The 17,462-nt window shown below is 41.5% G+C and overlaps 1 protein-coding gene across 2 annotated transcripts in view; it reads left to right on the top strand.

The window, feature by feature from the left end:
• The window catches only part of LOC110530698 (leucine-rich repeat and immunoglobulin-like domain-containing nogo receptor-interacting protein 3), a 120,885-nt gene extending 109,254 nt beyond the window's left edge, over nucleotides 1-11,631 (top strand). For both annotated transcript variants that reach the window (XM_021613944.2, XM_021613943.2), the window contains one exon: nucleotides 155-11,631. In XM_021613944.2, coding sequence (XP_021469619.2) covers nucleotides 155-727 — 573 coding nt within the window. In that variant the 3' untranslated portion in view covers nucleotides 728-11,631. The remainder of the gene's footprint in view (nucleotides 1-154) is intronic.
• Nucleotides 11,632-17,462: the final 5,831 nt, after the last annotated feature.

The following is a 17,462-nucleotide window of genomic DNA, read 5'->3' as shown; positions in this document are numbered from 1 at the left end:
GAGTTGTTATCCCACTTTGCAGTACATGTGATCATAATGTAACTACAGTGTAGGTACACATTGATATGTAGTATGACAGCTTCGATGCCTGTTTCAGTTTTGTACCTAATGCTTAATTCATTCATTCATTTATCCATTAATTCATTCCTCCAAGGTGACAGCTCGTGAGGGCCAGCCAGTAAGTTTCCTCTGCAGTGCCGTGGGAGAGCCCGCCCCCAATATCATGTGGATCTCCCCTCAGCGCCGACTAATCACAGCCAAGAGCAATGGCCGCATCACCGTCCTCCCAGGAGGGACGTTGGAGATCCGCTATGCTCAGGTCACCGACAGCGGCACCTACATGTGCATCGCCAGCAATGCCGGGGGCAATGACACTTACTTTGCGATGCTCACGGTTCGGGGCGCGCCGCTGGATGCCTCGTCGGCCTTCTTCGCCAACCGCTCGATGTACGGCGGTGAGTTCTTCAACGACACAAACCTGAATAGCACTCGCGTCTTCCTCAAGTTCACCCTGGACCTGACCACCATACTGGTCTCCACAGCGATGGGCTGCATCACCTTCCTGGGCGTGGTGCTTTTCTGTTTCCTGTTGTTGTTTGCATGGAGCCGGGGGCGGGGCCAGCGTAAGAACAACTTCACCGTCGAGACCCCTTTCCGGAAGGCCGAGGGGCCGGCGGCGGTGGGTGGTGCCGGAGGGGCCCGGAAATTCAACATGAAGATGATATGATACCATGCAGCCAGGGGCCACTAGTAAGAAAGTAAAGAAATAAATAAAAATAAAATGCATACAGTATTCACACATGGCTGGTATTCACCAGGACCAGATTCGGTTTGAGTGGAAAAAACATGATGACCTTTGACCTCACGGCCTCCTACTGGTTTTACTCAGCTCGTGGTACAACGTTCCGTTTATATTTGCAAACAAATATAACATTGTCATTAACCAGGTTTCCATCCAACCCGTTTGTTTATACGAGTAAAGTACATGTCGGATAAAATATATCATGCCAGGCCTGATGGAAACATTTGTTGGTTTCAAACTTTCCAAATGTCGACAAAAATAAATACGCTAGACGAGGTGGGATCTTTTGTGTCTGAGTCACGCGATGACATGTTGTGTGGTCCTCCCAGTACTACTTGTCAGGAAAGAACGCAGTTTATTAGGCTACAGATTAAATGAATTCTAAATGATGATGAACTTCACAGGGTGATGAAAGTACAAGGTGATGAGCTTGATGCTCCTTTCCATTTAATGTTGACGGTCTTATTCTGGTACCATGATGATCGATGCTTGGCTGCTGTTTGACAAATAAAAATAATCTCACTCTTTCGTCCATAATAATCTCATCATGTAAACTATACCCACATTGTATCTGCGAGCTGTTGGCTAGACAGCAATAACCAATAGACGCTATATAACGCTAATTTTTCGGGGTGAGAAAACCATCATTCGAGTTAAACAATGCGACGGAAAACATGGGAATTTAACTGCAAACGTTGTTTTTATGTGCGCTACTTCATCACGCACAGCTTTTTATCCTCAACAAGTACATTTGACGGAAACACATCTCTGGTGAGAAAATGCACATATTGTTTTTATGCAGATCTTAGAATATTCGCTTGAAAATCGGTCGCCAATTGGATGTAAACCTAGCTACTGAGCTTGATAAGGGGAGTTCAACTAGATCACTCAAGTATAACATTACCATTTAGCTTGATAAGGGGAGTTCAACTAGATCACTAAAGGGGTATTTTGGAGAAAAAAATATAACATTACCATTTAGCTTGATAAGAATTATAGAAGTTAAGAATTTAGTGTGATCTCTTATTGGGTGATTACTGTGCTGTGGAATGATCATAGTTATGCCTCTCTCACAGAAAGTGAAAAGGACTTCCTGGAGCTATGCACTTGTAGTGGTCATTGCACACAGGGCATAGTTCTGACTAGGGGGAGTACAGCCATGACCAGAAGTTATGGTTAGATAAAACGCTCTCCTAATCTGCTGTAAAAAAAAAGTCATTTCTGGTTGTATCTGTAGTCCCTTTCGTCATAGCCCATGGAGAGACATGGCTATCAACTAATCACAGAATTTCTTGCCTTGCTTTCTTAAATTCTGCCTTTCTGAGAAATATTGCAATAGCATGTAAGTATTGCAATTTAGAGTATGTTGTATGAGTAATAAGATTACAATATTGAATAAAAACAAGCCATTTTTGTAAGACATTTGGGATATGATTTCAATTGTCACATTTATAAGACACCATCAAGGCCCCTCCAGATAAACGCATGAAACCTATTTCAATCATTTGACCTAATAACATTTATGGGGAAAAAATATCAGAAGACACTTTGGCCGATCTGTTTTTAAATACCACATCATATACACATCAAAATAAAGTATATTCTGAACATTTAAATGGGGCCCACTTCACTTTCAGAAGTGACCGTTTGCGACGAGGTTAGCTGTGTGAGTTGGACCAAGCGCACTGGCCGACGGTTGCCATGACGGCCTGACGCCCCAAGGGTTTGTTTGGAAAGTCAAGCGCAGCGAACATGAGGCCACATGGTAACCGTGACAACCAACACAGCCCAGGGCAGGGGGGAGATGTGGGGACTGTGGGACGAGTGGAGAGGGAGTATGTCCATGCCTCCTCTTTCCAACCTTCCAATAATAGTACTACCCTACTACTGCCAGTAGGGAGGGATGTGGGAAGAGAAAGGTGGATGGGAGGAGCCTAAGCCTCATCTCTCTAACCTCCCTCTTACACTGCTCTCTGCTACTGCCATGGGCTGTGCTGGGAAAATAACTGACCTCCACAGAGCTGCCAGGGGGAGCAGCCTGGAAGTCAGAACACACTCAGAGTTATATACTGTACTGTACATAACAGACTCACCTTCACAAAGGCTCTCACTGAGAGTCATATACTGTACTGTACATAACAGACTCACCTTCACAAAGGTTCTCACTCAGAGTCATATACTGTACTGTACAGAACAGACTCACCTTCACAAAGGTTCTCACTGAGAGTCATATACTGTACTGTACAGAACAGACTCACCTTCACAAAGGTTCTCACTGAGAGTCATATACTGTACTGTACAGAACAGACTCACCTTCACAAAGGTTCTCACTGAGAGTCATATACTGTACTGTACATAACAAACTCACCTTCACAAAGGTTCTCACTGAGAGTCATATACTGTACTGTACATAACAGACTCACCTTCACAAAGGTTCTCACTGAGAGTCATATACTGTACTGTACATAACAGACTCACCTTCACAAAGGTTCTCACTCAGAGTCATATACTGTACTGTACATAACAGACTCACTTTCACAAAGGTTCTCACTGATAGTCATATACTGTACTGTACATAACAGACTCACCTTCACAAAGGTTCTCACTCAGAGTCATATACTGCACTGTACAGAGCAGACTCACCTTCACAAAGGCTCTCACTGAGAGTCAAATACTGTACTGTACAGAACAGACTCACCTTCACAAAGGTTCTCACTGAGAGTCATATACTGTACTGTACATAACAGACTCACCTTCACAAAGGTTCTCACTGAGAGTCATATACTGTACTGTACATAACAGACTCACTTTCACAAAGGTTCTCACTGAGAGTCTTATACTGTACTGTACATAACAGACTCACCTTCACAAAGGTTCTCACTGAGAGTCATATACTGTACTGTACAGAACAGACTCACCTTCACAAAGGTTCTCACTCAGAGTCATATACTGTACTGTACAGAACAGACTCACCTTCACAAAGGTTCTCACTCAGAGTCATATACTGTACTGTACATAACAGACTCACTTTCACAAAGGTTCTCACTGATAGTCATATACTGTACTGTACATAACAGACTCACCTTCACAAAGGTTCTCACTGAGAGTCATATACTGTACTGTACATAACAGACTCACCTTCACAAAGGTTCTCACTCAGAGTCATATACTGTACTGTACATAACAGACTCACTTTCACAAAGGTTCTCACTGATAGTCATATACTGTACTGTACATAACAGACTCACCTTCACAAAGGTTCTCACTCAGAGTCATATACTGTACTGTACAGAACAGACTCACCTTCACAAAGGTTCTCACTGAGAGTCATATACTGTACTGTACATAACAGACTTACCTTCACAAAGGTTCTCACTGAGAGTCATATACTGTACTGTACATAACAGACTCACTTTCACAAAGGTTCTCACTGAGAGTCATATACTGTACTGTACATAACAGACTCACCTTCACAAAGGTTCTCACTGAGAGTCATATACTGTACTGTACATAACAGACTCACCTTCACAAAGGTTCACACTGAGAGTCATATACTGTACTGTACAGAACAGACTCACCTTCACAAAGGTTCTCACTGAGAGTCATATACTGTACTGTACATAACAGACTCACTTTCACAAAGGCTCTCACTGAGAGTCATATACTGTACTGTACATAACAGACTCACCTTCACAAAGGTTCTCACTGAGAGTCATATACTGTACTGTACATAACAGACTCACCTTCACAAAGGTTCTCACTCAGAGTCATATACTGTACTGTACATAACAGACTCACTTTCACAAAGGTTCTCACTGATAGTCATATACTGTACTGTACATAACAGACTCACCTTCACAAAGGTTCTCACTCAGAGTCATATACTGCACTGTACAGAGCAGACTCACCTTCACAAAGGCTCTCACTGAGAGTCAAATACTGTACTGTACAGAACAGACTCACCTTCACAAAGGTTCTCACTGAGAGTCATATACTGTACTGTACATAACAGACTCACCTTCACAAAGGTTCTCACTGAGAGTCATATACTGTACTGTACATAACAGACTCACTTTCACAAAGGTTCTCACTGAGAGTCTTATACTGTACTGTACATAACAGACTCACCTTCACAAAGGTTCTCACTGAGAGTCATATACTGTACTGTACAGAACAGACTCACCTTCACAAAGGTTCTCACTCAGAGTCATATACTGTACTGTACAGAACAGACTCACCTTCACAAAGGTTCTCACTCAGAGTCATATACTGTACTGTACATAACAGACTCACTTTCACAAAGGTTCTCACTGATAGTCATATACTGTACTGTACATAACAGACTCACCTTCACAAAGGTTCTCACTGAGAGTCATATACTGTACTGTACATAACAGACTCACCTTCACAAAGGTTCTCACTCAGAGTCATATACTGTACTGTACATAACAGACTCACTTTCACAAAGGTTCTCACTGATAGTCATATACTGTACTGTACATAACAGACTCACCTTCACAAAGGTTCTCACTCAGAGTCATATACTGTACTGTACAGAACAGACTCACCTTCACAAAGGTTCTCACTGAGAGTCATATACTGTACTGTACATAACAGACTCACCTTCACAAAGGTTCTCACTGAGAGTCATATACTGTACTGTACATAACAGACTCACTTTCACAAAGGTTCTCACTGAGAGTCATATACTGTACTGTACATAACAGACTCACCTTCACAAAGGTTCTCACTGAGAGTCATATACTGTACTGTACATAACAGACTCACCTTCACAAAGGTTCACACTGAGAGTCATATACTGTACTGTACAGAACAGACTCACCTTCACAAAGGTTCTCACTGAGAGTCATATACTGTACTGTACATAACAGACTCACTTTCACAAAGGCTCTCACTGAGAGTCATATACTGTACTGTACATAACAGACTCACCTTCACAAAGGCTCTCACTGAGAGTCATATACTGTACTGTACAGAACAGACTCACCTTCACAAAGGTTCTCACTGAGAGTCATATACTGTACTGTACAGAACAGACTCACCTTCACAAAGGTTCTCACTGAGAGTCATATACTGTACTGTACAGAACAGATTCACCTTCACAAAGGCTCTCACTGAGAGTCATATACTGTACTGTACAGAACAGACTCACCTTCACAAAGGTTCTCACTGAGAGTCAAATACTGTACTGTACAGAACAGACTCAACTTCAAAAAGGTTCTCACTGAGAGTCATATACTGTACTGTACATAACAGACTCACCTTCACAAAGGTTCTCACTGAGAGTCATATACTGTACTGTACATAACAGACTCACCTTCACACTCATTTACACATGCATTGGACCTTTTTTCAGGTGAACACAAAGTCATATACAGGCGAAACGCACACACACACACACAGACACCTATACTACAGATCTATAATAACTAGAACTGCACATCACACTATTACCACTCACAACACCACATATCTATAATAACTAGAACAGCACATCACACTATAACCACTCACAACACCACAGATCTATAATAACTAGAACTGCACATCACACTATAACCACTCACAACACTACAGATCTATAATAACTAGAACTACACATCACACTATTACCACTCACAACACTACAGATCTATAATAACTAGAACAGCACATCACACTATAACCACTCACAACACTAAAGATCTAAAGTAACTAGAACTGCACATCACAATATAACCACTCGCAACACTACAGATCTATAATAACTAGAACTGCATCCACAAACAACCACTCTTCTCTTTCTCTGAGACGGCCAGTGCGCAAATGTCTGTGCCCCCCTAGCCCAGTGCATCCCCCGTCCCCACTTGGTCCTCCAATGGGAGGGATCCTTGGCTGGAGACCGATAACAAAAAATGTAAATGAAGTCATGTGAACCCTGCCCACGCCATGAGCATCGTATAGAGGAGAGTACGGTGGTATTTATTATGACATGCTGTGTTCTCATTCGTTTAGTAGCCTCCTTTTTGCGTTACCTCAGTTGATGCTCTCCGTAAACCATTTACCATTAACCGTTTGGACTCTGTGGCATCCAACAGTGAGATTAGTCCTGTTCTCAACACCTAGAGGAGCTTCCAATCAGTGTGTGTGTGTGTGTGTGTGTGTGTGTGTGTGTGTGTGTGTGTGTGTGTGTGTATTTATGTGTGTGTGTGTGTGTGTGTGTGTGTGTGTGTGTGTGTGTGTGTGTGTGTGTGTGTGTGTGTGTGTGTGTGTGTGTGTGTGTGTGTGTGTGTGGAGGGTTAACTATTTGCCATGATGTAAATGTTTAGGAAATTAGAAGGAGCTTTGTGTAGGACACAAGTTCACAATGCTTTCGAATCAGATGAATTCTGAAGGCTCTAAAATCATCCTCCAGTACATCTGTAGAACAAGCCGACTGTGTGATGATAAATAGTTCTGTATTTATTAAAGTTTAATGAGGCTGAATGGAAATAGATTAGGAAATTGGCCTGGTTTTCTCTCTGCCAGAAGAGACGTGTGAGAATTCATCTTTGCTCCCATTGCTCCGGTCTTGAGAACAAAAGTAATAACTCACTGGATGTTTCCTATTCCGTTCTCGTAGTTTTCCAATATTCCCATTTTTGGGAACGTCTGTTGTGGTTGTTGCTGGTGTGATGGTGTAAACGTCAATCACATATGTAGGGATTAGATAGAGGTATTTCATTTTGTTATCTTTCCCTCCTTCTTCTTCATCAGTTCTTTCCCAGACCTCGTTGTCTCCATTCACAGAAACTAGGCTGCAGTGTGGTTGTGTGGTAGTTGACACCTGTTCTATGTGGTCGGTGATTCGATGTTGTCGTGTTTTGAGTTATTGCTCTGAGTAATAATATCAACCATGGTGCAGGGACTTGTGCAACTGAAATAATGGTAAGGGGTGACCCAGGTTCTCTGAAACTTTGGTTCCTCTCTGGGAACCCTCATACCCCAGCTTCTAGATTAGAACCTTCCATTCTAACTGTGCACTGCATTCTGGGATATATATCTGGGTAACAGAAACCTTTAGACTGTTTGTAACGTCACTACCAAAATTCTGTCGGAGTCACTAACCCACAAGAGTAAAGATGGGAAATACTGTTCAAACACTCCAGAAATCTGGTCTGAACTGAAAACATTCTGTACTGATCCTAGACCAAAGCACATCTCTAGCTAGCCTCCTGTTAATTGAGTATTGTTGAGGGGGAATTAAATTTTTCTCGCCCTGGGAGGTATTGCTATGCTGTCCAGGTTTGAAGATAAGCATTTGCATACATATGAAATCCATTCGACCTTCAGGGGTCCTTGACTGTACGAGGAAGTAGAGTTGTAGTGTACTTCATTTGGTACACTTCAAATAGAGAGCCCTTTGAACTTATCTCAATCTGCTCTATCTACATCCCTCTACCTCTCCACCTGAACTAGAGCACTCGTTTCCTAGGTTACCACTTGATTTAACCCTTTGCAGAGCGTGCTGCACATTCTAATTATTTTTAATGGATGACGTTCAAATGAAGGACTGTCCATTAGTTTCCCTATTCAACTTTCAACTGACTAGAGCACTGAGAATTTATTGTTCTAGACGGGCTGTCCTCATTGCCTTTTATGTTTCTGGGGGAGACTAGAATGGGAGACATCAGAGTGACTGAGCGAGTGTCTCGTCTCGAGAAAGTCTTGAGAAACTAGGCTGAGCGCTCCCCTGCCTCCCTCCCCCCAGTTTGTCCTTGCCCTGCAGAGTGTGTGCATGCGTGCGTGCGTGTGTGTGTGTGCATGAGAGACAGAGAGGCGAGACGTCCCATTTTCAGCAGCCCCTGTTGTAGGGTATACCCCCAATAGGAAACCCCTCTAAGCTTGGCCCAGAGAATACACGGATGATAATAAAACTAAAACCAGACTCAGATAAAAGGGGGATCATTAGCAGCTACAACGGTTGAATAATTTAATATTTTTGAAGTGCGTGTCTCTATTTTACACCAAGGTTAGGGAAAGCAGTGGGTTTCTGCCCTTGATTTCGGTGGCATTCATTTCCCCCCAGCCCATTATTAAAACATCAAAGAAATTAGATTTGTAGTGTGTCCTTATTTGGGCCAACATAAAGTAGGATAGGAGTGTATTTTAACCACTCACCTCACACAATTTTAATGTTACCATTGCCCTTAGCTTCAATCAACCTGTCGACTGCATTTTCAAAGGATTTGTTAGACTCCTGTCATTCCAGATATCATTGAACTAATTGGGCTCGATGAGGATGACATATGATAGAGTGAAACAAATAGAAGGAGTGAAGCACAACTGGTTGGTTGAGCATTTGGGCTTCACATGTTAATTCCTCCGACCCTTTTCTTTACATAATAGTGAGCCATGTTCTCCAGAGACTCAATTATTTGTCATGGTCTCTATTTCCTTGGGTCACCTTACCAGGACACAGGGTTCAAACTATCTACTCCCTTAAGAAATAAAGACCCACTATTTCTAAGGAACCCACAGTATTCGGAACTCTGATATTTAACCCTGAAGGTTACAGCAACTTTGAGATTCCTTCTGTATTGAAAAGCACTGTATAAAATGTATCTATTATTACTATGATCATTATTTCCATCAATAAAGGCTGGCGGGTCTTGACCAGAACACTGCTGTGGACAGTAACCCCACTTTCAGTATGGTCATACTGACCCCTGGTGGTGAAATGGGGCATAGCAGATTACATGTGTTGACCATGTTCACAAACTACCGTTATTGATGGGAGCATTTCTGCCTGCACTGGATCTCAGATGATTACCCATGACCAAACACTATCATGAAAAACCAATTCACTGTTAGCTTGGCAAGTCAGTATTTTACTGGTTTGATATCTGACTGATAAAACATTCATTCAATTTAGCGTTGGGTATTTGCCATCATAGCTGTGATTCTAAGCTTGTAGACCTGAGAGAGATGTATAGATGAAACACAGATGCTGCATTGGCTCCATTGACTGTAGCTCAGACTGTCTGTTAGTGTTTAAAAAGTTCAACACTTTTCTGACCCCCTCGGGTTCCAATAGTAACGATAGAAAACATGAATAACCATTTCTATATATAACACTGTATTACGCTTTCTGTAAGACTGATGATTCCTCTAAAGAGATGGATCATTTATTTTTCAAGCAAAACTTGTTTTAGTTTTTTGGTGAGTTTAGCAGGTTTGATCTATGCATGCCTTTAATATACCTGGTCTTGCCAACCACTGAATTGCATCTATAGGAAGACAAATGTGTGCCACAGATGCTAGCCATAGGACTGGGTGTAACCAACTGCCATAAAAAAAAAACAGACTCCTGTCCTCAGCAGCAAATACTCCCCTGTAGCTGAATATGGAGAGACTTTTTCTTCTAATGATTTCGATCTCATAGTACATCTGAGCATGTGTACTTTGTGTATCTTGAAAGGTTTTCTATTTTGTAAATCAAGGACTAAAGGAATCTTTTGTTTTTGCGGGACCAGTGTGGTGTTTTAACTTTCTATTCACCCCTTTTGGCTTAGTCTACTTTTCATGAGTCACAAATCAATGTTCTGTAAATACAGGATTCATAACTCATGACCCCCAGAAAACATCAGGCGTGAGAGGAAGGATATGGCACTCCCTGACCTGGCCGTCACTAGACGAGACGAGACGGTGCCAGGAACATACTCTCCCTCTACCAGGTCTGAGCTGACCAAGCCTCTCCCACTCATAACAAAAGGTTAAATATGGAATTAATTCTCTCTGTACAACAACAGTCAATCTCCCACCATGGGACCAGCATAGAGATTCCTGAGATTCTTCCCTATTCTTTATTCTTCGCATTTGTGTAGAGACAACTCTCTGAAGCTGTCACTGGGCAACCGTATCAAAGAACCACCCTTTCAGGTTGTTGTGTGGAGCACCTTGAGACCATATGAAAAACACACACATTGTAGCTTCTCTGTTTTTCTCTATTTGTTTGTTTCATTGTAGTAAAGTCTTTATTCAACCACTGTTGAATGGTAAATGGTAAAGCTGCGCTGCATCCTGACACCTCGCTATGACATTTGGAATCTTTCTTCTGTGGTTTTATTTGTTGCATTGTTGTTCTAAATAATACTGGAGAAACCTAGGAATGGGTGCCGAACCATGGTGCTCCACCAACAGGCCTGCCCAGTGACACACACACAGTTACAGGGGAAAGGTTCTAATCTCAAAATCACAATTCTAATTCACTGGAGTCTCAAATTCAAAATGGTATTCCACTTCCTACTAAAAATAGTGCTTGAACCCTTGGCTTTGGAGGAAAGAACTGTACATATTCAATATTGGCCATATCACGTCATCTTATCTGTAGACCTCTCCTGCCATGTCTGCCAGAGGAAAATGACTGTTGATTATGTGTAAATACTGTAGGTATGGTTGTGTAGGAGACAGGACGTCTTTGTAATATTCTAGTTCCTTCTCCAAGGGTCCAATCCATTTCACCCAGTCAAATAGCAACTTGGTGATGACTTGTACGAGAGGTATAATACACAGTAGATACAGTGCATTCGGAAAGTATTCAGACCCCTTCCCTTTTTCCACATTTTGTTGCGTTACAGCCTTATTCTAAAATGGATTTTAAAAATTGTTTCCCCCTTATCTGTCTACACACAATACCCAACAACAAAAATGCAAAGACAGGTTTTAAGAAATTTTAGCAAATAAATAAATAATAATAAATATAAAATGTACATAAGTATTCAGACCCTTTACTCAGTACTTTATTGAAGCACCTTTGGCAACGATTACAGCCTCTAGACTTATTGGGTATGACGCTACAAGCTTGACATACCTGTATTTGGGGAATTTCTCCCATTCTTCTCTGCAGAGCCTCTCAAGCGCTGTCAGGTTGGATGGGAAGCATTGCTGCACAGCTATTTTCAGGTCTCTCCAGAGATATTTGATCGGGTTCAAGTCTGGGCTCTGGCTGGGCCACTCAAGGACATTCATAGACTTGTCCCAAAGCCACTCCTGCATTGTCTTGGCTGTGTGCTTAGGGCAATTGTCCTGTTGGAAGGTGAACCTTCGCCCCAGTCTGAGGTCCTGAGCACTCTGGAACAGGTTTTCATCAAGGATCTCTCTGTACTTTGCTCCATTAATCTTTCCCTCGATCCTGACTAGACTCCCATTCCCTGCCGCTGAAAAACATCCCCACAGCATGAGGCTGCCACCACCATGCTTCCCTGTGAGGATGGTGCCAGGTTTCCTCCAGACGTGACGCTTGGCATTCAGGCCAAGAGTTCAATCTTGGTTTCATCAGACTAGAGAATCTTGTTTCTCACGCACGGTCTGACAGTCCTTTAGGTGCCTTTTGGCAAACTCCAAGCAGCTGTCATGTGCCTTTTACTGAGGAGTGGCTTCTATCTTCTATCATGTCCAATCAATTGAATTTACCACAGGTGGACTCCAATCAAGTTGTAGAAACATATCAAGGATTATCAATGGAAACAAGATGCACCTGACCTCAATTACGAGTCTCATAGCAAAGGCTCTTAATACTTATGTAAATAAGGTATTTCTGTTTTTTATTTGTATTACATTTTCAAAGATTTCAAAAAATCTGTTTTCACTTTTTCATTATGTGTGTAAATTGAGGGAAAAAAACATTGAATCCATTTTAGAATAAGGCTGTAATGTAACAAAATGTGGGAAAAGTCAAAGGGTCTGAATACTTTCTGAAGGCACTGAATCTCTCAAGTATCTAGGGTGTTTTTTATTTGTGTAAGTGTTTTATACTGTCTGTCTTGTGAAAGAGGAACTCTTTTTGTCATAAAAGCATGTTGTTACACTGTTACATCAGTCTCCTCTCTCTTTTTCGCCTGTCTGTGTGACTCAATATGAATTCACACTAACACACGCAATATGGCTGATCATTCGGGTAGTTTGCCACTAGAGGGTACAGATGTAGGATCTCAATTTTTAAAAAATAATAATAATCCTGCCGCAACAGGACATTTGAATTATTATGTGGATTATAATAAATATATATTTTTGTAGGGTTGATACATTTTTTGTTAGGGCAAATGAAGTTTGAAATTTCAAAGTGGAAATTACAAACTTTATGAGCCTTTTTAAAACTCAGATACACTACAAGGAAAATTCTCTGCAACAAAAGAGTGATCAAATTAAGATCCTACATTTGTATAGTATTATTATAGGATAAGGCCCTCTATCCTCTAAATGTGCATCTAAATTCTGAAACAGCAACTGATGGCATGCAAGAAGATGGCATGCAAGAAGATCCCTTCAAAAAGATCCCTCAAGAAGATCCCTGCAAAAATATCCCTGCAAAAAGTACTTCACTTTACAAGTGAATCAATGTTTTGTTCAATATCAATAAGGCCTAAACAAGCCAGAAAACTCTACAGTAAATTATAATTTGTTGCATTGACAGAAAACATTTTCAAATGTATCTCTAATGTAAATGAAAATCAAAGATAAACTGCTATCTAATTGTTTCTTTCTTTCTTTATTACTCAAAACACACAGTTTACCCATACTGGTTTTCTACTTACTTTATTTTCTGATACAGTTATTACTCATTAGGGGTCTCAGCAGGCCAACATCATAAGTAACTGCACAGGCTCTAAAAGCTACTGTGGGATAGAGAGGGGAATGACTCTCAGGTTATTTGTGTGTGTGTGTGTGTGTGTGTGTGTGTGCGTGCGTGTGCGTGTGCGTGTGTGTGTGAGCTTGCATGCATGCATGCGTGAACGTGTGCATGTGTGTGAACATGCGTATGTGTGTGTGTGTGTGTGTGTTCTGTCTTGTGTTGTATCATCATTAGTCACCGTACCCTGAGTGAATGAAGCTAGCAGAATATAGTAGGGGACATTGTGGCATTTGCACAGCCCTCTGTGGTAAAGGGACCCACCCGTACCTGAACATTTAGAATGCACATCTAGTCACAACACACATAGTATGTGCCTAGAATTACTTCTGGAGTCTGAAGAAACTCAATTTCTGAGAAATTGGTTGCTAACCCCAGGGCTAATCAATCAACTAATCAATAAATCCATTAGTTAAGGGCTACTATGTATTTGTTACAGAGCTTGATATGTGAGAGCAACACACTGGAGATGCCACACTGTAAGCCCTCAGCCTTATTACTCTCACATATCCAGTCCAGTCCAATTCCATGTGTGCCTGTGCGTCCGTGTGTGTGCATGTGTCGTACATGAGCGTTTGTGTGTGTAGGGCTGCATCTACACAGGCCACCCAATTCTGATATTTTCTTCTTTTGACCAATCAGATCAACTCTGAAAAAGATCTGATCTGGAAAATATCAGAATTGGGCTGCATGGGTAAACACAGACTTAGTGTGTGTGTGTGTGTGTGTGTGTGTGTGCATGGTGTGTGTGTGTGCACGTGTTAGTGTGTGTGTGTGTTTGGGCATTTGATAAACATCTTCGATTAAAAGTCCAGTTAACCAATCAGGTTCTCCTTGGGGAGAATCCCTGGCACCTTGGCCTCCACGGTAGAGGTCTTTCCTAAAGGTTGAAGGTTAAAGGGGAGGGGCCACACACTGAGAGCCATTCCTCCTCATATCCTTCCATCTTTCCTGTTTAGTTGTTCTCTGCCTGCCTTTCCTTATCCCTCTATATTTTCTCTCCTTTTCTCTCCTTTGCTCTCCTCTTTATTGGAAATTGATTGTCTTCTACCATCACAAAGACACTTGGTTCTGATTGATTGACAAGTAAGGGAAGAGGGAGAGAACATTTTGCACTGGAGCTGACTGAGAGAGCGCTGGGCCTCTCTTCCTCACTGGAGGTGGAGAGTCAACCCTCCACAACATTCATGAGCCTGTTTCAGTAGCCAGGGTGCTAGTCCATTTCTGTATTAGCCAACACTTTATCTGAGCTGTGTTGAATGCAGAAACAGTCTGGCACCCAGGGCACTGCTTCAGGACAGTTCTGGTTTGAGAGATACACATGGGTGCCTTCCAACCAACAACATGAAATAAGCAACGAATACACATACATACAGTACAATACACACAGGTCAAATGAAGGGTAATACAAACACAAATAGTACGGAGAAAAGACCAAAAGATCACCAGCATCCCTCACTAGCACACATCAGGACAGGGTTACATCCACAACGACCAGGGGGAAAGACAGAATGAGTGAGGAGGAGAGGACACCTCCACACACATACAACCAGCACAAACCAAATAACAAGCCCAAATAAAACATCTCTTCACCTCTCTTTTCCAGCCCCAGGCTCTCTTTCCTTTTCTCCCCTCCCTTTACCCGGGAGTACAGTTCATCCTACAGTTTCTATACAGTTATATAATATCCATGCATAAAATAATAGATTGCGTCGCCCCTGACAACAGAGGTGCTCTGGGGCGTTGTTTGTGTTTGTTTTTAATATGGGGATCAACTGAACACACACAGCAGGACTGTTGTTTTTAAGAAACAATAAGAAAGACACAAAAAAGGAACATTATTTATCCCACAATGTGTCATGTCATCTTTGGTTTTTAAATAAATGTATTTTTACTATCCTTTATTGGTTTCCTTTCTTTAGTCCTATACCTTGACGTTTTCCTCCAAACATTACCTCCAAACCTATACCCTAGATTTCTTACAACCTACCACCCTTCCCCACACACTAGAACCCTTTCACCATCCTTCCCCACTGGCCTAAAACCCACTCTACCTCCCTTATAATTGACCCTGCAACTCTTACACACTACCACACTCCCCCTCAGACCTACAGACCTATCACACTACCTCCCTTTTTCTCAGACCTACCACACTACCTTCTTTCCCCTCAGCCCTACCACACTTCTATACACACCCTCCCAGGATTATTTTTCTGTCTTTCCCACATTCTCCTTTACCTATCCCATTAGTCAGAGTCAAGAAGTGTTTCCCTCATGACAGCATACAGAGGAATTCATGAGACTGAGAATAAATAAATTGACAAACCATATCAAACAGTCAAAAGGCTTCTAGAACACACTGTCCATAAAGAAAACAAACAGTCAAAAGGCTTCTAGAACACACTGTCCATAAAGAAAACAAACAGTCAAAAGGCTTCTAGAACACACTGTCCATAAAGAAAACAAACAGTCAAAAGGCTTCTAGAACACACTGTCCATAAAGAAAACAAACAGTCAAAAGGCTTCTAGAACACACTGTCCATAAAGAAAACAAACAGTCAAAAGGCTTCTAGAACACACTGTCCATAAAGAAAACAAACAGTCAAAAGGCTTCTAGAACACACTGTCCATAAAGGAAACAAACAGTCGAAAGGCTTTTAGAACACACTGTCCATAAAGAAAACAAACAGTCAAAAGGCTTCTAGAACACACTGTCCATAAAGGAAACAAACAGTCAAAAGGCTTTTAGAACACACTGTCCATAAAGAAAACAAACAGTAGAAAGGCTTCTAGAACACACTGTCCATAAAGAAAACAAACAGTAGAACGGCTTCTAGAACACACTGTCCATAAAGAAAACAAACAGTCAAAAGGCTTCTAGAACACACTGTCCATAAAGAAAACAAACAGTAGAACGGCTTCTAGTACACACTGTCCATAAAGAAGAAAAAAAACGTCAAAAGGCTTCTAGAACACACTTCCATAAAGAAAACAAACAGTCAAAAGGCTTCTAGAACACACTGTCCATAAAGAAAACAAACAGTCAAAAAGCTTCTAGAACACACTGTCCATAAAGAAAACAAACAGTCAAAAGGCTTCTAGAACACACTGTCCATAAAGAAAACAAACAGTAGAAAGGCTTCTAGTACACACTGTCCATAAAGAAAACAAACAGTAGAAAGGCTTCTAGTACACACTGTCCATAAAGAAAACAAACAGTCGAAAGGCTTCTAGAACACACTGTCCATAAAGAAAACAAACAGTAGAAAGGCTTCTAGTACACACTGTCCATAAAGAAAACAAACAGTCGAAAGGCTTCTAGAACACACTGTCCATAAAGAAAACAAACAGTCAAAAGGCTTCTAGAACACACTGTCCATAAAGAAAACAAACAGTCAAAAAGCTTCTAGAACACACTGTCCATAAAGAAAACAAACAGTAGAAAGGATTCTAGAACACACTGTCCATAAAGAAAAACACTTATCAAAGGGTTTCTAGAACACTCTATCCATAAAGAAAAACACTTATTTTAGCAGTGACTGATGACTCTCATTGCTAATAACATTGTTGTTATTGTTTCACTACGTAACCTTTACATTAAAGATTTGAGGTATATCAGGATGAATTGTCTACACGTGTCTGCCTAGTCGTGACGCCAGCCGGGACAGGGGATAGATGAAGAGGGTTAGAGTGGAGTAGGGTGGAACACTGTGGTTTTGGGAATAGGTGATTGGCCATTGATTTACCCCAATGCTAGTCAATGATAGAGAGGGCTCTGAGGGTATGATTTTGGAAGCAGACACACCACACTCCTGTTATAAATGACATCAAAATATCTCTGGTAGGAGTGTGTGTGTGACAGAATATAGACACAACTCTATCACCTCTATTACATACCTGGGGCCTGCTGCACATTAACACCCCACTGCATGCACACACACACACACACACTTGTAAGCACGGGGGCACACACACACACACACACACACT

Source organism: Oncorhynchus mykiss, chromosome 8 (assembly GCF_013265735.2).
Source record: "Oncorhynchus mykiss isolate Arlee chromosome 8, USDA_OmykA_1.1, whole genome shotgun sequence".
In the NCBI taxonomy this organism is placed as follows: Eukaryota; Metazoa; Chordata; class Actinopteri; order Salmoniformes; family Salmonidae; genus Oncorhynchus; species Oncorhynchus mykiss.
The sequence above is the reverse complement of the archived record's forward strand: the minus strand, read 5'-3'. Positions and strand labels throughout refer to the sequence as shown.